Genomic DNA, 22,497 nt, shown 5'->3' with positions numbered 1-22,497 from the left:
TTCCCGCGCAGATATATCCGTGCTGTTGATTTGGCAACGTCGTAGCTACAGAACGCCGTCTCGAAATTTAGCATTTTCACGAGATCGTCAACCATTATAGAAAAACGCGACGACGTTACCCACCACCCCACATGCAGCTAGAGAGGTCTCAGACGTCTGATAGGAGGCGTCTGCGGACCGATATATTTAACAATCCCCGGCACCTGCATATATAGACTGTGTCCCTCACTCCACTGGATTCCAGGCCGACCGGTTGTGCCCTCGCGATCTCCGACGTCAGCGTAGCTCTGGCCGACTGGGCTCGCCCTACGTCATCTCCTGACGCCGACCTCCGACGACAGTGTAGCTCTGACCGACTGGACTTGCTCTACGCCACCTCCTGACGCCGACAAGAGCTCTCGCAAGTGGTGCCCCGTCCCCGGACTCCTGTGTCCGTGTTTCCATCTTTCCTATCTCTCCTATCCCCTCGATATGTCGTCGCTCTCAAACTTTCACGCTTACTTCATCTCTTTCTTTCTGTCTACACCTTTATTCCTATCCTTTTAATCCCTCCTCACCCCCATCCCTGGTGAGCTACTGTTGAGGTGTCGCTCGCCGAAGCAGACAGTTACGGGGCTCACTTCTCTCTTCCTTTCCCACTTAGAACCACTTAGTAGTAGTAGTCATCTGGCTGTCCGTGGTGCGGGCACGAGACAGCCGACATGGCGCATATACTTTGGTAGTGTGAGTGCGGTGTTCACCGCCACTACTCACACGAGCGTGAGTGTACTCCACGATGATTGGCTGAGCGGTGGCGAGCCGCCCTTCTCAGTTCACGTGCAGTGGACCAAATCTGGGCTGTCCAGAGGGCCAGGGTTATCGCCGAGGACATCGGATGATGCTCCGCGGACAACGACTCCTGGAGGCCTAGCCGGGCCGGTGATTCCTCGTTCGATATTTAATAAAGTTTATCGCCTACCTATTCATTATAAACTTCGAGAGTAGTGCAATATAGGAAACAAAACAATTATTTATGGTTTGTTTCCAATATTGCACTACTCTCGAAGTTTATCATTTCTATTTCGGTAGCCCAGAAAGCTGTATATATATATATATATATATATATATATATATATATATATATATATATATATATATATATATATATATATATATATATATATATATATATATATATATATATATATATATATATATATGCGATCTAGCAGACAATAATGTAAAGGGGAAGTTATTAGAACCAATGTAAAGTAAAAAAGAAGAAAGAAAAGTGGGTGAAAAAATCGAACCTACGACCTCCGAATGACGCGTTCGAAAGCATTATTCGGAGGTCGTAGGTTCGATTCCTGCTCACTGCAAGTTATTTTTTTCACCCACTTTTATTTCTTCTTATTTACATTACATTGGTTCTAATAACTTCCCCGATACATTCCTTGGCATTATTGTCTGCTAGATCTCATTAATATTGTGTCAAAACACAGAAAAACGAGCCCTTAGGTATACACTTCTTTCCTTTATATATATATATATATATATATATATATATATATATATATATATATATATATATATATATATATATATATATATATATATATATATATATATATATATATATATATATATATATATATATATATATATATATATATATATAAGCATGCGACAGAGCTGCGAATGCATTGTTATCGCTGCTTCGACAGCAGTTGAAAGAACGTCTCTTGCATGCGTCAGAGCCCATATAGTCGATGGGGTAAAAGAGAATAGCTTAATCGGTGATCGATGGAGGTCCACATGGGAGCATATCGTAAGGCTGTCTGGAATGCGCGCGCTCGCGGTTAGTCGCAAAACGGAATTCGCCCTTCACTTGGTTAAGTGGAGTGTATGAGGGTGCGTGCGTGATCGCGCAGCTATGGGTGGGGACAAGCTCAAGGCATATTGATTGTAAGTATAAGCTCTATGGAGAGTTGCCTTTTTGAAGGTGCGATGTACTTACATAATTGTGGATCTGTTCATAGATAGATAGATAGATAGATAGATAGATAGATAGATAGATAGATAGATAGATAGATAGATAGATAGATAGATAGATAGACAGACAGACGGATAATTGATTGATTGATTGATTGATTGATTGATATGTGGGGTTTAACGTCCCAAAACCACTATTTGATTATGAGAGACGCCGTAGTGGAGGGCTCCGGAAATTTAGACCACCTGGGGTTCTTTAACGTGCGCCCAAATATGAGCACACGGGCCTACAACATTTCCGCCTCCATCGGAAATGCAGCCGCCGCAGCCGGGACAGACAGACGGATAGATAGATAGATAGATAGATAGATAGATAGATAGATAGATAGATAGATAGATAGATAGATAGATAGATAGATAGATAGATAGATAGATAGAAAGATAGATAGATAGATAGATAGATAGATAGATAGATAGATAGATAGATAGATAGAAAGATAGACAGACAGATAGATAGATAGATAGATAGATAGATAGATAGATAGATAGATAGATAGATAGATAGATAGATAGATAGATAGATAGATAGATAGATAGATAGATAGATAGATAGATAGATAGATAGACAGACAGACAGACAGACAGACAGACAGACAGACAGACGGATAATTGATTGATTGATATGTGGGGTTTAACGTCCCAAAACCACTATTTGATTATGAGAGACGCCGTAGTGGAGGGCTCCGGAAATTTAGACCACCTGGGGTTCTTTAACGTGCGCCCAAATCTGAGCACACGGGCCTACAACATTTCCGCCTCCATCGGAAATGCAGCCGCCGCAGCCGGGACAGACAGACGGATAGATAGATAGATAGATAGATAGATAGAGAGAAAGATAGATAGATAGATAGATAGATAGATAGATAGATAGACAGACGGATAGATAGATAGATAGATAGATAGATAGATAGATAGATAGATAGATAGATAGATAGATAGATAAATAGACAGACAGACAGACAGACAGATAGATAGATAGATAGATAGATAGATAGATAGATAGATAGATAGATAGATAGATAGATAGATAGATTCTCCAACTAATCCCTGATTAGCTCACTTGAACGCCCACCTGGCCCCGGCAGATTGCCGATTTATAGGGGTAAGAGAGGTCCGAGAATAGGGGCCTCTCGGTAAGCACACCAATACTGTTCCCAAAACTAGGGGCGTAGCCAGAGATTTTAACAGCCGTAATCTGTCAGTCGGAAAGAGAAATGATCATCACCATGCACCGGTGCGCGCTATCTTCATGGTCTTCCTGGTGGCCTTCTTCTCGCTCAGGTGATTCGCTCCCGGAACACGCGTGGCGACTTCTACGGCGTGGAATACGTGATGGGCGAGAGAAAGAAAGAAAGCAAAATAGAAAGAAAAAGAAAGAAACGTTCTTTGCGAAGCGGGATTCGAATTCGCACCCCCCCCCCCCCCCCCATGATCCCAAGGCGAGAAGCGTAACCACTCGGATATCTAGGCATTCCGGTATCCAGACTTCTGTAGAATAGTATAGAAATGATTTATTGATATGTGGGGTTTAACGTCCCAAAACAACCGTATGATTATGAGAGACGCCGTAGTGGAGGGCTCCGGAAATTTCGACCACCTGTGGTTTTTTGACGTGCACCCAGATCTGAGCACGCGGGCCTACAGCATTTCCGCCTCCATCGGAAATGCAGCCGCCGCAGCCGGAATTCGAACCCGCGACCTGCGGGTCGGCGGCCGAGCACCTTAGCCACTAGACCACTTCAGTGGGGCAATAGTACAGAAAAGGGGTTAGGAACGGCAAGTGAGGGTGATGAGGACAGATTCGAAGTGGAAGAGGAGGGAAAAGGTGGAATGGGGAAGGTAAAGCTTAATTAGCATTAAGAAAGAATGCGAAAGAGAGAGATAAAAAACGAATAGAAGAAAGGTAGAGTGAAAAGATAGAAAAAAACATAGAAACATAGGAGTAAGGAAGAAGCAAGTGAGAAAGCGAGAGATAGAGACAGACGAAGGAAGACAGGGGGATCAAGGAAGCGACAGAGAAAAGGTGAGGGGGCGAAGCAAGGAAGAAGGTGAGAAAGGGACGTGAATGCAAGGAGAAACGTGAGACGGAGGAGGAAAGGGAGGTTCGGAGAGAGAGGAAAGCAAAGCACTGACAGAATAAGCAAGAGAGATATATAAAGAAATAGAGAGCTGACCAGACATGAAAAGAAAGAGGACGCGGGCGATATATATATATATATATATATATATATATATATATATATATATATATATATATATATATATATATATATATATATATATAAGAGAGAGAAAAAGAAGAAATAGAGAGATAAATAAATGAATAGAAATAAATAAACAATGAAAAAGGGCAAAATGGAAAGCGATAATTAAAGCGGCACAAACGCGGCCACCTTGCTTCGACCGTCTCTCAGGCTTGGCACATCTAGTGCAAATGCTGCCTAAATTTTATCCCTTGGGAGGTAGGAGGGGGACGGCTAATTCGATTAATCTTTCACGTATGTTAGTGCGTGTGTTTGTATATGTTCGCGAACGTCATAGATGCACAAAAGTTGAAAAACAAAGAAAAAAAAATTGAAGAATTTCGTCCTTGGCTGTGCTAATGTTCATTATCTGTATCGCTCGTCTACGGGCTGCTGCGCAATCAGTGTAATCTTGGGCGCTCACTCGTCAGAGAAAAAAAAAAAGATTCGGTGGAAGCGCGCGGGTGTCGTGATAGCGTACACACTTTCACACGCAGCAGTAAGGCATTTCTCGCTTCTCTTGTCTCTCGCTTTATCGCTCCCAACTGCAGCGCTGCCGACGTGACAGAACGGGGGGAGTTGTTGGCAAGCGTGTACGCGATCCTACTCCCCTCCCCCCCCTTCCCTTCCGCAGTGAAAGCTCATAGCTCAACTTCAGAGGTCGTCCCGGGGTGCACGGCGTGTTGGAGGCGACGGAACGGTGGGAGCGGTCGCTCCTTTGTTTTCTGCAAATGAGCGATATAAGAATGATAGCGGACTGATAGAACGTGTTGGCAAGGGTGTAGACCTCCGCACAACCGCCAGTGGGACGCGTACTACACGGCTGCCCCGGGGAGAGCGTTCCGTAGCGGATCGTACGTCGGTGAAATAACGGTGAGACCGGAAGTTCTCTAACCTGTAACAGTAAATTAGTAGGGATGGTAAAGGGAATATGTGCGCGCTCATGGTTCCCCTTCTGGGGGGCCGAAGGTTCGTCTTAGCGCCTCCCTTCTCCCCTATTTGGTGAATGTATGGGGCTGACTTTGCCCCTTCCCTCTCCCTATTATGTCAAGGTTCAAGACTGGCTTAGCACCTCCTGTACAATGTACAAGACTGGTTTAGCCCCCCCCCCCCCCCACTCTTATTCCTTATTCCCTGTGCGCATGCCTGTGGTTAATGAATATAAAAGTGTGATAGAACCTTTTGGCAATCATATTGTCTAGCACACTCCCGTCCGTGAAAAAAAAAAACTGAAAAATCCGAATGTTCTATAGCGAGCAGTGCAGTAGGGAGAGGGCTGTCAGAAGCGAAGTCATCTTTATGAAGTGAAGGTAAAATAGAGGTGTGGCGGTAGAGTTAGTGAAGAGGGTTGAAAGACGCCGGAAAGTGCATGTAGATTGGTGTGGCGGTGGTGGTAGTGGTTAGAAGAGGAGAAAGGCACCTAAATTCTGCAGCTCGGTCGGGAGCGCGGCGCAGTGCGACACGAATGCTCACTACAGTGGCAACTGAAAGCTGAAACCCGAACTTAATCTGATTTGTAACATAGTGACAAAGCGAGTGATATCTGAGTGATAAAGGAGTGACATATGATGTTGACAACGGTATCTATCTATCTATCTATCTATCTATCTATCTATCTATCTATCTATCTATCTATCTATCTATCTATCTATCTATCTATCTATCTATCTATCTATCTATCTATCTATCTATCTATCTATCTATCTATCTATCTATCTATGGACAAACCACGTGGCGTAAATTTACAATTGCACGAGCGACGGTTTCTCGCAGGCACCCGAAGCGGCAGCCATGGACAACCCTCGCGTCGTGGACCTCCGATCGGACACGCTGACCAAGCCGACGCCCGAGATGCGACAGGCCATGCGGGACGCCGAGGTCGGCGACGACGTCTTCAAGGAGGACCCCACCGTCAACGGTATAATCTTGATATGTTGTAACGAGTTTAACCAAACACAGTCCTTCTGTAGACGTCCTGAACAGGTCCGGCACGTCGCGTAGACGCGGGCTCCACGTAAGCGTAAATTCTGCCGAAAGTCTCTTAACGTACACATTACAGATACCGTATCTATTACGACTGTGGGACGTTAAACCCCACATATCAATCAAATCTATTACAACTATCTTCTCTTCCAGAGCGCCTGGCTTGAGAAAACCTGATAGCCTTTACCAGCATTTCAAATTTTGAAAACCGCGAGCTATAAAATTAACTATCTTGGATAAACGGCACAGTTGCCGACGGGTACGATGAATATATCTTGATAGGATGATCATCGCTCTGTGGCATTACACTTTGGCAGCTGAGATTAAGCAACGTGCTCACCCGAAATGTGCCAATGTATTAATGTGGATCACCATCTGATTAACTTACCTCCACTCTAATGCAATCTCGTCGCGTAGAGCTGCACAGTGGTACGGATGAGCCACTGGTAGCACACGGAACATTTTGAATGCGGAGCATTTCATATATAGTCGCGCCCACTCGCAAATCCGGCCTCGGCGGCCACCTCACTGCTCATGCTCGCGCCTCGCGTATCGTGCCGCATGCTTGCGTCTCGGGCCAACGTCATGTGCTGTCTTTAAGTTAGTCACTTGTTCCATTCCGCAGAGCTGGAACGCGTGGTGGCTGAGTTGCTGGGAAAGGAGGCTGCTCTGTTCGTGCCAACGGGGACCATGGGAAACCTGGCAGCAGGTATGACCGGTACACAATCTCATGAAGGTTCATCATGCACATGGTACAAAGATAGGTCAGGAGCCTCATATGTACTGACGGATGCACGAGCTGACGGCAAAAAAAGTCACAGATATCTGAGGAGTGAATGATGATGAGTGGGGCGAAGCGTCGATCTATCCGTCCGTCTGTTCAGGCGTCCGTCTGTTCGTCCGTCCGATTGTTCTTGCTTCCATGCGTCTGTTTATCCGTTCATGCATCCGTCCGTGTGTCCATCCATGCGTCCGTCCATCCTTACCTTCCGTACGTTCGTGCATGCGTCCGTCCGTGCGGCCACCTGTCTGTCTGTCTGTCCGTGCGTCTGTCTGTCTGTCTGTCTGTCCATCCGTGTGTCCGCCAGTACGTCCGTCCATCCATCCGTCCGCCCGTCCGTTCATCCGTCCGTCCAATCGTCCGTCCGTCCGTCCGTCCGTCCGTCCGTCCGTCTGTCTGTCTGTCTGTCTGTCTGTCTGTCTGTCTGTCTGTCTGTCTGTCTGTCTGTCTGTCTGTCTGTCTGTCTGTCTGTCTGTCTGTCTGTCTGTCTGTCCAACCGCCCGTCCGCCCATCCGCACTTGATCAGTAAGTCACCTAGGTGGTCGCGAACCAAGACGAGCTAGGAGGAACAAACCCACGGCTGAAAAAGTTTCACCCCTGCCAAAAAAAAAAATACTGGTGAGAAGTGCTAAGTTCGTAGGGAAGGCTGTTTAAGCTCCACTAATGTCGTCGGCTAATTATTCGCCTAACTGTTGCACTCATTTTTAGCGAACCGGTGGCGAGTACGTGATTTACCCCATTTTTGTGGCGCGCGGACCCGTTTTTACGACGGACCGCGACTACACGATACACCGTGGCGACATCAGAAGCCTGCGTGCCGAGACCCTATAAAGTGCTTCGCCCACGTCATAATCACGTTATCATTGCATGACGAATTTCGTCGACCTTGTGCCGTCGTAATGTCACCATAGGATGATGTTATCACGTGAAGTTAACTTTATGATGGACCCCGGCTACGTGACACCATGACGAAATGATGATGATGATGAAAAACATTTATTATAAAAGAGCATGATTTAATCAATCAAGAGCAGAAGCATGATTTAATCAATAGAGACGCCGTAGTGGAAGGCTCCGCGAATTTCGACCACCCGATATTCCATTACGCGCACCCAAATGTAAACACACGGGCTTCTGACATTTGCTATCAAACATAATGCTGCCGCTGCGGCTGGCATTCAATCGAACGATATTTGGGCCAGCACACACGCACCCTAACCACTGGGCCACCGCAGTGGGTATTGAAACACAGGGGAACGGTATGTGCGAAGATACTTGGTCACGCAATGATGACGTGATCAGGACGTGACAAATTTTGTACTCTACGTAACCTTGACTGAGCGGCACGGGAGAGGGTGATGAGAGGGCAAAGATGAAGGGGAAGCGTGGATGCACCATCCAAATTTCGGCGCGTTAGTGCCCCCCAAAAGAAGATATCATCATCATCATCATCATCATCATCACCACCACCACCACCGCAATCATCATCATCAACAACTGTTCGCTGTTACAGCTGAATCTCACTGCTCCGTAAGACAGTAACCGCTTGTACGCAGAGCAGCGCTGCCTGTCCATACGTGTATGATTTATTCCCATTCTTGCATGGATCGATGAACTGACCTTAGCTAATGCATATGGAGATACACACACTCCTACAAAGGGGTAAACTAGAGAGACAAATGATAGATATGGAATGAGAGAGAATAGAAAGACAAAGGTGTGAAATCATAAGTAGGGGCTCACATATACCTTCATAACACTGCCCCCTCCCCTTACATATCGGCATGTTAAGCCCGACATTGCTCCTAACAGTACTTTCGAAATCATAGCGTGTGGACCACCCACTGCCACCACCATAATAATTTGGAAGCAACTTCCACCCCGAGGCGATGGTCAAGTGGCTAAGGTATTGGGCTGCTGACCCGTAGGTCGCGGCTGCGGCGGCTGCGTTTTCGATGGAGGCGGAAATGTTGTAGGCCCGTGTGCTCAGATTTGGGTGCACGTTAAAGAACTCCAGGTGGTCGAAATTTCCGGAGCCCTCCACTACGGCGTCTCTTATAATCATATGATGGTTTTGGGACGTTAAACACCACATATCAGTCAATCAATAGAAGCACCCTTCGAAACAGGACTTGTAGATAAATGCTTTTTGTTTCAATATCACAGTGTATACGCACGTGCGTGTGATAATGTAATCCAATTAGTTATCAGCCGTTATCACGATCACGGTCGAAATGGCGTGAGTGTTTCAGGTTGTGTGGTTCTCCCAATCGGCTTTCTTTGTTCTTCGTTCCGTAATAAGGTCGACCACGCACATGACAAGTCCTCGATAGCGTGCCACGACCACAGCTTCCCGATATCCGTGTTCATTGCAAGATAAGTCACGCGTTATCAAATTTTGTGGACAAAAGTTCGTTTGTGAAGATCCTTCGCGCATTTACTCGCATCACCGAGCCCACAACTGCGGAGCGACAATGTTGAACACCTTAAAACGCTCAGTCAAGTTAATTATATCACATGCATGGAAAAGAACGCCCGCACATATGGAGCGATTCTTCCGTTCCCGGTTAGACTGATTATGAGACTCAAGATTTGCGAAAACAAATTGCTCGTGACAACGTATAGTTCTAGTCTTTCAAGCTCAATTACTCCAAGCGGCATGCTCATAAGTGCTTAGTTAGCAAACATCGACTAATCACCTTTCAATTGTAAGCATGTAATGGTGAACTAAAGCATATTGATCATGATCTATCTATCTATCTATCTATCTATCTATCTATCTATCTATCTATCTATCTATCTATCTATCTGTCTATCTGTCTATCTGTCTGTCTGTCTGTCTGCCTGTCTGTCTGTCTGTCTGTCTATCTATCTATCTATCTATCTATCTATCTATCTATCTATCTATCTATCTATCTATCTATCTATCTATCTATCTATCTATCTATCTATCTATCTATCTATCTATCTATCTATCTATCTATCTATCTATCTATCTATCTGTAGGTCTGCGTTGTCGCGGCCTTTTTCGTAAAGTAGTGAATATCGAAGTACGCATGACATGACAGGAGTGTACGACGACTATGATGAATACCAAGTCAGGACGTTAATATCGCGTGATGCACGACGTGTGCGCAATGACACACAAATTGTGGTCTTGGTTCTCACGTGGTCGTATACGCTGCAACGGCACGGTTGGCCACCCTAGCGCGGTGTCACGGACAGCGACGGTGGTCCACCACTATACGGTCCCAAAATCGGCAGTTGTGTTCGTATAAGAGGTTGACAGTATATATATATCGCGTGCTACTCTATACCGGGGGATGAAAAAGAGTAATGGAGGTTTACGCCACTGCAAGACGAATGCGGTGGATCGTACTTGTGATGCGTCGCTTCAATTTAAGGGTCATGCGGAGCCTCCTTTCCAGGTCCCATTTGTGTAATCCCTGGTGCCGCTTTTACGGTTTGGTCCAGTGCTTAAGTGTGGACAATTGCTTAGGAAATTGCTTGAAATGCGTTGCAGAGATGAAAAAGGACGTCCGTCCACCTCCGTGAACCACATGGACTTCCTATTAATGCGTGAATGTGACATCTTCTGCAGTTATGGCACACTGTGACCAAAGGGGCCAGGAGATCCTCGTCGGGGACGCTTCCCACTTATTTCTCAACGAGCAAGGCGGCGTGGCTCAGGTAAGCACGAGCACTCCCCGAAACGACGACGAGGTATTCCCATATTGAGCGGGCAAATAAGGTGGTTTCACATCGGAAAGGGGAGGGAGGGGGGGGTGAAAGTTTGTTGTAGCGCCTCTTGCCCCTCCCTATGAAGTCAATGTATGGGACAGGCAGTGCATTACTCCTTTTAAGTGACATCCACCACCCCACCCACCCACCCCAATGTTCTGAGTTGTGCCCGTTCATGATGCGTCCCGCCAAAACTCGCTAACATCTCTGCATCGGCGGAGACTGCTTACGGCTTGCAGCGTGCCAACACGGCAGAGTACAAGGGACCGCAAGGACCAGCTCGTTCTAGCTTTTCTGCGGCCTAAAAACCTATAATAACGCCGATTGTGATGTGTGCTGACTCGGCGCTGCAGGTGGCCGCCGTGCAGAGCTGGGCCGTGCCGACGCAGAAGGACGGTCGACTCCTGCTAGAAGACCTGGAGTTCCGCATGAGGCCTCGTGACTTCCACTGCCCCAAGACCGCGCTCCTGTGCCTGGAGAACACGCACAACGTGTGCGGAGGCACAGTGCTACCCGTAGACTACGTGGAAGAGGTTTGTTAATGCGGCGGTAGCAATGTTTGGAGAGCTTTAGGGCCGTTCCACGCGCTTCCCGCACAGCCGCAACGCACGTGCCGTGACCGCTACCACACGCAAGTGGGGGACAAATATGCCAATTGGCGACGCTCTTTCACCCTCGCAGCGTCGCCGATTAGCTTATTTGTCTCCCCCCCCCCCCGCCTTGCATGCGGTAGGAGTCCCGACACGTGCGTTGCGGCTGTGCGGGAAGTGCGTGGAACGGCCCTTAGCGCGCCTTCCTGGTATCCCTGTCAGTATACGTGCATACCCTTGTCTTATAAATACGTATGTTACGTGCATACCTTGGTCGCATCAATAATCGATCACGTGGGTATACTGCATACCTTTGTAGCATCAATGGATTACGTGGGTTTACGTGCATGCCTTTGTCGCATCAATAAATTGCGTAGGTCCACAAACTTTGGAAGGGATGCGTTTTTAGAGTTACAGACTTAGGTGGCGGCGTTGTGGTAACGGAAAACCGGTCGCCAGCCATGTCGAGAAATGCGGCCCTCAGTGGCGTTCCTGTCGTATTTACACGCATCCTTTTACAGTAACCGACACTCTCTAGATCGTGGGCTTGTCGATGAGCCGCTTCAGATATGACAAGCCGGTATTTTTAGCGAGGTCGCTTGTCATTTCAACGTTTTCACAGTTCGCTGTTGTCTGCATATGAACGCAAGTCATTCCGGCACTGGAACGTACGTAAGTGATTAGGCGCGACGTCAGCATTGTAAGCGCGCCCTCACGCCATGGACGCAAGCAAGCAGAACGGTGATCGTTTCCACCGGGCGGGGTAGAGACAGAAAGATAAAGAATGATAGAGAGAATAAAGAATGAAAAAAAAAAACTAGAAGGTCATCCAAACTGGAGCTAAGCTTCGCTTCTCGCCATTTTTCTTTAGGAAAATGGCTACTCGATTTTTAGAGTGTTGGCGCGTCGGGTATCCCGTCATACTCAACGGCTTGTGCACACCTTTGTTGCATACAGTAAATTACGCAGACTTTGTTGGCTAGGGGTCTAAAAGTCATCTCAGACGTCGGGCCGCAATATATAGAATTCAGCTGCGTATGGGTCGGCTCGGAGAAGAATATATAAGAGAAGTAGGTTAGTTCGTACACTTTGTCAGCATATACCATAACATTGTAAAGAAAACCTTTTTCCACGCCTCAAATACGGGCTATTTCTTAATACTTGGGGCTAGGAATAAAAACTTCGCGCGTCGATACCGATCTCCAAAACAATGGCAACTTTGACAGCGCACGAACATCGAGAAAAATTGGGACAAAAAAAAGAAAAGAGCACAGCGCTCTTTTGTTACACTGTCCTATTCTTTTCCGATATCTGCATGCTGTGAAATTCATCAAAAACTGAAGACAACTAGCCCAAGCTTCCACACTTAAAAGTTCCAAAAGGGGTAAAATAGAACGCCGATTATAAAATGCAGTTTTCGTTTCATGGTTATAATATGTACTCTTCAACACTGGTGATCACCTGGGATGCCTTACGAAGAAAAAATGCTTTAAACTTCTCATGCCTGTGTAGGGAGCGAGAGAGAATAAAATGAAAGAAAGGCAGGTAGGTTAACCAGAAAATGGAGCATCCGGTTTGCTACCCTGCACTAGGGGGAGGGGGAATGGAAAAGAGAGATGGGAAAGAAAGCGAAGAGGCAAATAGACGCGCGCAAAAAAAAAATGTCTGTGTACTTCACGAGCATGCTTATTATGAAAATAATAAACTAATGTGGGCCGAAGACAGTCCCGTCCAGGCCACACGGTTCGCAAATAAAAGGTCTGGGGGCCACCTGATCTTTGTGTTTTTCGATCTTTCACGGGACCCTGTTTTCAGTTGATCGCGTGCCTGTAAACTCTCAAACGCAGGTCGGGCGATTCGCAAAGACTCACAAGATCCCTCTTCACATGGACGGCGCGCGAATAATGAACGCGGCTACGTACCTGGGACTTCCGGTCAAGGATCTGCTCAGACCATGCGACACCGTTATGATGTGCATATCAAAAGTAAGTTCATCCCATTCCCCTGAGTGCATAACCTGACCTGCCAAATTCAGGGCGTGTGTAAGAGCTAGTCGGTGTTGTTATATGTTAGGGTGAATGCGAGTACCAACGAATGTGAGTAAACCGGAGAGTGCAATCAAGAAAATTTATTTGTTAAGTGTGGAACCCTCTATAAGGGTTCAGGCGTTCGGCCGAAGTCACCTCTTGTTCTATGTCATCTCAGCGTCTTTCATAATCATATGGTGGTTTTGGGACGTTAAACCCCACATATCAATCATGAATCAATACTGTCATATCATGTCATCGCTCGATGCAACGCAGGCAAACCACGTATGGAATTCCATGTATAGTCTAGAAGAACAACAGCTGGGAAAGGGAAGCGAGATGGAGGAGGGAAAGCGAGAGGGTATAGGGTAAAGTATTGCATATTCATCTATAACATAGTGTATCAACAGGATCGAAAGATGAAATGAGGTAAAGAAGGAATCAAAATAGAACAGGGGTAATAAAGCATAACCACATATCAGTAGCATAACAAGATTTTAGGGTGTGTGTGTGTGTGTGTGAGGGGGTATGTTCAACCATACTTTATGTATGTTCGTTTGTGTGTTTTCACGGGTGCCTGTATATTTACACACACAAAACTGAAACCCTTCGGCGTGTTCAAATCCTCTCAACCCCAGGCTATCTCACTGCCGTGTATTCCATACCAAGGAGGTGAGAAAGGGAAATGTGGGTGTGGAGCGGAGAGAAAGGAGGGCATATGACGCTACTGCACTGCACATGAATGTGTAGTGGACAGTGCAAAGGTCCACTTAAAAGGTTTTCATTTCCTGCCATGGAGGCCTAGGAGGCTGTACGTTTGGAAGGCTTGCCCATGTACGCTAATGTTGGCCGAAGGGCAGGCGAAGCACTGTTTCGCACTTCCCGTAGCTTTCAGGCTCAGTGCGACTGCATGCCCTTTTTTAACGCCTTATACGCATCTTAAAACACGAAAGTTGACCGTCGGCGTCAGAAAAAAAAAGATGTAAAAATCATCAGGACGCGATGACGTCACAATACGACGTCACTGTGACGTTACAGATACCCAAATTGCTGACGCCATCCTTTTCTAGCCCATTGTGTTTGCTTCCACATTATTACGTTTCTGATCATGCAGTATCAACTTGCCCGATCTGTCACCCTTCTAAGTAATCATGACTTTTCATAACTTGACGTCGTGTGATGAGGTCCTCTCACGACATGTAACTTGGTCAAAGATGAGCCGATCCCAGAGGCTATCCGAACTCACGTTAGGTGCAAAGCCTTCGGAGGGGTGGAAGAGTTAATACATCGGCTGAGATGCGAGTCGTCTTAGGCGTATGCAGAAAGCATGAGTTCCTTCAACCACACTCCAATGATTGAGTTCAAATAATTACTTAATAATTATTTATTCTTTATTAGTTGTGTAGAAAAGCTAATACAATGCATGTAAATATACAGGAGGAGGTGCCAATGATACAAAGCACAAGCGATACTTCCCCATGGCAATGCACTAAAAAATTAAACTATAAACAGGGATAAAGAGCTCTTTTTAAAGTTTTACAAGTAACAAAGACGTTATTGAATGTTCAAGTTATGACTGACCGAATTGTATGTATACAAAGCAATTCCACAAAATTAAGGAAACGAAACAGTTCGATAAGCACTTTTCAAACATTTCGCTTAAAAACGTGAATGAGCTCTACATCTTTCAGATCAAGCAATGTGTAGCAATAAACCTTTTTCGCTGAATTTGTCCTCTTTTGGCTTGCCCAGGGTCTTGCCTGCCCCATGGGATCCCTAGTGGCCGGCTCGAAGGATTTCATTTACAAGTAAGTTACCTGTACCACTGAACCATTCGGGTGAAGCGTCTCCACATCGAGGTGCGAGTATTTTCGCATGATGTAGAACCGCGGCGTTACCGCGGCAACTGGCATCCAACCACCTTGATGGAATTGACGGATATTTCATGGCAATCATTCGTAAGACAATAGTACAGCATGTTTGAATAAAAACTATAGTTTCATGCCTGTTGGACATTAATAAACATTATTTACGAAGCATGTATACTGCTATTGTGCTATAGCGTGGTGGTGATTCACGTGTATACGCACCACAACCACGTAGACAACGACTTCTATCTGACCCAAATCTCGCGCTTTTATTTTTTTTTACGTCCGTTCCGTGACCGAAATGACACGAGCCAACTCTTGATGGACCACCTATATTTTAAACTCCGAAAAACAGCATATAACACGAGGAGACATGAAGAAACACACAATGAATAAAGCTCTTTCCTGCGTTGTTCTTTCTATCTCCTTGTTTTATGCACCATTTTGCTAAGGTGAAGCCATACCAACAAGCTCAAACTTATACAAACTTCATGAACATTTTTTTTTGTTAACAGCATAATTAGGTTGTATGAAGCCTGCAACATTATAACATGTAATTGAACAAAACCAGATGACTAAGTCAAACCATACCACTTAATCAAAACTATAGACTACTTGGCCTTGGTTAGCGTTGATTAGTAACTTAGCGCCTTTTTATGATGATGTCAGTTCCGTGACAAAAATCACATCAGCAGTTTCTTCGTGGATGACGGGTTGAGCAATGTCGTGTTAGTGCATTAGCTCGGGCGGAGCCGGTCGTGTTTACTTGAATAAAATGGGAGCGTTCGGCCAACGCTGTCTTCTTGCGCAGCACTTGTAGCCAGCAACAGACGGAGAACGTTGAAACAAGCGCTAGCATCGTCTTTCTTACTGCGTCCCGAAGTACGTGCTATTCCACCTACATATGTATACTCACCAATAAGGTCAAAGTGCTCTTCTTATTGACTCTCGGTTAGCGTTGGCTATAGAACCCTGCGCCCATTTATACTGACGTCAGTTCCGTGACGGAAATGACATGAACCAAACTTTTGCGTTAACAAGTGTACTACATATGGACTGAGTCTGCCAAATTTACTCGAATAAAACCAGAACAATAGGCTAGAATGATGACTCTTCCCAAAGAGTGTTGCCGACTGTCAGTTGATTCTAGATCTTGACTCTCTCCCTCACACCGCCTCTTTCTCTCTCTCGCTAACCCAGAGTGTCCAGAGTGCGAAAGTGTCTGGGCGGAGGAATGCGCCAGGCGGGCATCGTGGCCGCGGCTGGTCTCGTCTCCTTGAAGACGATCGTGCCGAGGTTACACGAGGACCATGAGAACACTCAAAGGCTCGCGAGGGGTGTGTATGTGCTCCAACCACGTTCTCCAATCCGCAATTTGGTCAATAAATATACGAATCAATCATTCAGCCGATCGATCAATTAATCAATCAATCAATCAATCAATCAATGAGATTTTTTATCCTAACATTTAAATTGATTGTGAAAAAAACACAATGTTGTTGTGTAGAGACAAACGTACTGCTCCATCTAACAAATCGCATGAACGAATACCTAATAATATCGCAAAAAATAGAAGGAATGACCACATAGCAATTTGCCGTCCAATTCATTTATCGATGCCCCAACTATTGGGTGTAATATTTCTATCTTTTAATTGGGAAGGTGTTGTAATTACCTTTATCGCGTGTAATTTCGCGAACGTTTGCGGCGACGTGCTCAGCACAAATTTGCTGCGACTATGTATATTTCACTGCTTGTCCTGGAAATACTCACAGGGTGTCATGCGCATTCACCTAAGGTGATTCAAAGGCAAAAACCATTATCATCATAATTGTTATAATAATCATCATCATCTTCTTCTTGTTATTCACTTCCTTCATCGTCATCTTCATCTTCAGTTCCTACATCATCCTCGTCTTCTTTTTCACCTTCATCACAATCATCATCTTCTTATTTATAATTTTCATCATCTTCATCTACTTCATTTACTTCATCATCGTGATCATCGTCAACATCACCAGCTTCTTCTTCACCATAATCACAGTCATCTTCTTATTCACTTCTTTCATTATCATCTTCATATACTTCATTTACTTCCCCATCATCATAATAATCATCGAAGTCATCATCTTCTTCTTCTTCACTTCCTTTATCATCATCATTTTCTTGATCATTCTCGTCTTCTTCTTCACGACCATCACTATCATCATCTTCTTCTTATTCATTTCTTTCATCATAATCTTCATCTATTTCATTTACTTCATCATCATAATCATCATCATCAACATCATCTTTTTCTTCTTCACCATCATCACAACCAATATCTTCTTCTTATTAAATTTTTCATCATCAGCTTCATCTACTTCATTTACTTCATCATCATACTGTCGTTGTGCGTGAGGGAGCAGGGTCCACGAGCCCACGCGCCAAGCACCGTCTTCATTTTCCTTTGTGCTCGCATGCACCCCGGTAATGTTCGCCGCTCAAAGAATGGCGTTACAACGGAATTTTGTGGCGTTGCTCCACGTCATTTCATATCAAAGTTTGTGACATCATGATCACGCCACAAGATTTTATGCTCTATGACGTCATCATGATGACGTTGTCATGACGTCACATACAGTAAAATTCACATCGTCGTCACTTGATGACGTCATATATGCTGACGTCATCCCGTGACGATAATTTTTCCCATCACTGGTCCCGCGGACGATCGAATTTACCATGTGATGAGGCACCTAAGTCTTTCGGCCTAATTGTAAAGCCAACGACGGCCTTATCCTACTGTTCTTCCTTTGGTGATTATGCGTCCTTCAGTGTTTCCCTACGCTACGCCCATATATACTTGATCGGGGGGAATAACGTGCGTGTCACGCTTCCGTGCAGGCGTCTGCTTGAAGGGCAACCCATACGTGAGCATGGATTTGGACACTGTGCAGACCAACATGGCCGTGTACGACTTCCACGACATCCGCCGGCTATCCCCCGTCACCTTCTGCGAGCGTCTCCTAAAGGTCACCACTGTATATCTCTTTCAATACGTTGCGTAACTACTACGTAGGCGCAGTCAATCACAAAAGTTGGCGGCCTATGTGAGCGCGTGTTAAACTTGAAGCGTGTCTCGATGCTTCCTGCAACAATAAGAAACGTTTGCAACACAGAACACGGGCAAGCCGCAAATTTGATGATGTCATCGTTTTAACGCACCTAGTTGCAGAGGATTTAATTGAAGCAATGTGACCAAAATACGCGAAAACTCATTGAAGTTGTGACGTCACGGAGACGTTCACACGCTGAAGCTACAGCGCGAAATTAAAAATTGAAGCATTCCGTCATCAACCTGTAGTGGCAAAATGAATGAATGATACTAGAGTTCTAAAAGAATAACTTTTCTAACTAGGCTGACCTAAGCTTGCAATTTAGTTACCTTGTAAAAATTTACTTGAGAAACAGGGACTGAGAGGAAGAAACAGAAAAACTTGTCATTTTTATTTGGTATTTTTCGCAAATAACTGAGCACCACACACGCGTTGCTAAAACGGTTGGCTCCCCGCATTGCAACACGATTAAACTTCTGGTGACATCATCTCTTACAGGTGACGGAGAGGGAATACGAAGACCTCCAGCAGGCCGTCACGGTGAAGATGATTCCCATCAGCCAGAGCAAAGCCCGCGCAGTGTTGCACAACGACGTCAACGCGGAAGACGTGGACGCGGCGATTGTCAAGATACGCTACGTCATCGAGGAACTGTGTCGCTCTGCCGGTGCCTAGACCGAGCTTATGTGCGCTTGTACCAATCACGATCACGGAAGGGTCAACGTCATGGCACATGCGGAGAGGTGGCGGACAACTCATCTGCATACGTCACTCGCAGTAAACGCCTGTATACAAAACACGAAAATGTTCCGAGTCTATTTTTTTTCTTTGTACTAAACGGCCTCTGTCATTCGTAGAAATATATTGTCAAGGGGTTGTGACCGTGAAAAAGACTTCAGCAAAATTGAGCCACACAGAACGCTTTATTTGAGCGAACTTGTGCTCGGCATTGCACACTCAAGCTTATATGAGAATTGTCCAAACTGATCGGCAATGCGCAAAAGACAGTATTCATACGCGCCACGAATCGGAAATCACGTGTAACAAGCGTGACGGCTAAAACAGACACCACAGTAGTGTCGACCTTTGCGAGACTGCTTAGCGAAAACAGATTTCGAAGGCCAAGTAAGTGCTGAACCCTGTCGTACGTTTTTTTTTTATAAGCATATATGCCTTCCTAGCTAAAGTTTAGCACGGAGTCCCATTGGTTTCTCTAAATACACCACGAAGGTGTTTCATGCTGGCCTCCACCAAAACTTCAGTGACGTATTTCCGTCATGGAAGTTACGTCAAAAAATGAACACGACCAGGTGGCAAAGACAAGTCCCGTCAACGGGAGTCAAACCCATGGCATCTCGGTCCACCACAGCAGATGCCGGGTACGCTATCTGCTGCGCCACGGTCGCACTCACTGGATACTTAGCAAACGAGCCTTTTATATCTCACATTTTTATCTCACAATGTTCTTGGTCGGCTTGGTGGCTTCACCCCAAATAACGAAGTAAAGCATCATGGATGTGGTCTCTGCGATTACTCCTGCAACGCGTCGCTGCTACACCTCCGTCGCAATCGAGAAGCATGCAGTTTTGTCGACGGCTTAACACACCGCGAGGTGGCACCCTTAGCCCAAGCGTCAACCTCGCTAATAGCATCCATACATACGAAAAATAGCCCTGCGACGGGGGCCTGCCTTGCCTGGCTATACAGCACTATAGGTGTTCTGTGACAGCACCTCATTGCCCGGTTACGCTCGGTACGAGAAAAGGCACAGCTGGGCTGCAGGTACTACACAGGGTAGAGTTAACGCGTGTTACGATTCCTCTAGTCCAGGGGTTCTTAAGCATGTTGGTACCAGCGAACCCTGACAAGCTTCATTGAGTGCCAAGGAACACTGCCCCCGCTGCCACTTTTATGCAAACATGTTTCATTCAGTTCATGGTAGATTCCCGTTGAATAAATCCAAAAGCAAGTGCATACAGAGAAGTTTATTCATCGGCATGCAAGTGAACTCCCTCTCCTTGTTCCAACAAATCGATGTGAGCATCAGTCCCCCTCAGGGCCAGCCGCAGGTTGCCTGCTGGCTTCAGCCGATTCTCGCGATTATTTTTCAGATAGCCTGGTGTTGAGAATACCTGCTCTGAAGCTTACAACCTATGTTGTTGTGAATGACTCCACCATACGTACGACCCTATCTTCGGTGACTGCTTTCAAAAAGGAGAAATGTGCGTGGAGGTATATATAGTATATGAAACCTCCGAAATTCAAGTGCAATAGCTTAACTGCGAGGCCCGTTCTCGGAATCTCAATGGACACAAGTTGCTAGCGGGATTTATTGCCTAGCTCGCGTATTCTTGTGATGCCCTGAGATGCGTTTACTGATACTTAGCTATAACTAATAGAGGTTTGTTAGATCGGCCGCCCGACGGCTTCACCGTTAAAGTGACTTGGCGAGGGTGAAACCAAAAAAGCTTGTTAGTGGCCCGCTAAGCCCGTAGGTTCCACGGGGCCCACCTTTGGAAACTATGCTCTATAGTCCCATACGTCGTGTTAATTAACCCTTCGCACATACCACGAGATGGTGACGTTAACCCAAGTTCTGCATCCTCTCAGAGATGCTATTCTAGCTGTTAGAGTAATTTCTTTGACAACGCTGTCCCCGTTAACTATATAGCTTTGCATTACTTAGCACTGTCGCGTCAGCTCCACCGGCTATTGACCCCCCTCCCCCCGATGTTCAGTCAATTAAAGCCACGCATGAATCTCTTTTGCATACAGTGGTAGATAAGAATATTTTCACTGCAATTTAGTAACCCGTTTGTTTTGGCTACACCCAAGTTTGAGAAACGGTTAGGATTGCGCGAGACCCGACTGGATCTAGATGCTTTACAGATTGAGAACGCCTCTTATATGACGATGAAGATGAGGATGACGACGCTTTCGGTCGGTTTGAGAGACGCCTATTAAGTGCGAATTGCAACTTTGTAAGAAATCAACAGTGGTTTCACTCGCTTCTGAGCGAAATTTGGGTCTTGAAAAAACGTGTAAGTAACGATGATTATAAGAAAAAAAAAAAGCTGTTCATTTCAATCTATTTCAACTAAGCGGTTCTTGGTCAATCCACCTGTGTGGGTATGAACCACTGTTTCTAGGGTCTTATCTACTGTTGTCGAGTCGAGCAGGCCTGATACAGTTACAATTTCCTCTTGCGATGGGTAAGTACAGCACTACGGCGTCCGTTTTTTATCTGGAGAATAGGACTGCTTTCTTGATCAGTTGTATTTTAGTCATGGTGCCTTCTGAGAGTTATTATGACGGCTTGAAGGGTGTCGGTTGTACGTTGGCATGTTGACGAGTTCAGAAATGCAACGTGATTAAACTTTATTGAGCTTTATGTGGCTACAGTAGGAAACGGTAGAATATTTTTAATCTAAGCTCGCTGGTTTCTGTTGGGCATCGTATTTTCGTGAAAACCCGGAGCCTGAGTGTTTGACAAGTGAGGACCTCCCCTCTCTCTGACTGTATTAATCTAAAAAACAAATATTTAGGAAAAGCGAATGTTGTACCGCGCCTTCCTTTCATGCACACATGTCACTTATATGCAGTGAAGCGAAAGAAACAGCTTCGTTGGTCTGATATATTGGTCGAAGCTTATAAAAGGGCTCCGAATTCGTATCTATCTATCTATCTATCTATCTATCTATCTATCTATCTATCTATCTATCTATCTATCTATCTATCTATCTATCTATCTATCTATCTATCTATCTATCTGTCTATCTGTCTGTCTGTCTGTCTGTCTGTCTGTCTGTCTGTCTGTCTATCTATCTATCTATCTATCTATCTATCTATCTATCTATCTATCTATCTATCTATCTATCTATCTATCTATCTATCTATCTATCTATCTATCTATCTATCTATCTATTTATCTATCTATCTATCTATCTATCTATCTATCTATCTGTCTGTCTATATTTTTCTATCTATCTATCTATCTATCTATCTATCTATCTATCTATCTATCTGTCTATCTGTCTGTCTGTCTGCCTGCCTGCCTGCCTGCCTGCTTGTCTGTCTGTCTATCTATCTATCTATCTATCTATCTATCTATCTATCTATCTATCTATCTATCTAT

General features: G+C 45.2%; 1 protein-coding gene across 2 annotated transcripts; it reads left to right on the top strand.

Annotated features, from left to right (window-relative positions):
- Nucleotides 1-1,801: 1,801 nt before the first annotated feature.
- On the top strand, nucleotides 1,802-19,167 carry LOC119179577 (uncharacterized). 2 transcript variants are annotated; one of them, XM_037430685.2, is made up of 10 exons: nucleotides 1,802-1,944; nucleotides 6,048-6,192; nucleotides 6,883-6,966; nucleotides 10,640-10,728; nucleotides 11,133-11,312; nucleotides 13,217-13,354; nucleotides 15,149-15,204; nucleotides 16,465-16,601; nucleotides 18,151-18,278; nucleotides 18,861-19,167. In XM_037430685.2, exons 2-10 carry the CDS (start codon nucleotides 6,066-6,068, stop codon nucleotides 19,035-19,037), a joined length of 1,116 nt encoding a protein of 371 aa, XP_037286582.2. In that variant the 5' UTR covers nucleotides 1,802-1,944; nucleotides 6,048-6,065; the 3' UTR covers nucleotides 19,038-19,167. The 2 variants fall into 2 exon arrangements, with proteins under 2 accessions (XP_037286582.2, XP_037286584.2); XM_037430687.2 differs by lacking the exon at nucleotides 1,802-1,944 and adding an exon at nucleotides 4,931-5,147.
- Nucleotides 19,168-22,497: the final 3,330 nt, after the last annotated feature.

The sequence above is a fragment of the Rhipicephalus microplus genome, chromosome 7 (genome assembly GCF_043290135.1).
Source record: "Rhipicephalus microplus isolate Deutch F79 chromosome 7, USDA_Rmic, whole genome shotgun sequence".
Lineage (NCBI taxonomy): Eukaryota > Metazoa > Arthropoda > Arachnida > Ixodida > Ixodidae > Rhipicephalus > Rhipicephalus microplus.
This window is presented reverse-complemented; position numbering and strand designations above follow the sequence as displayed.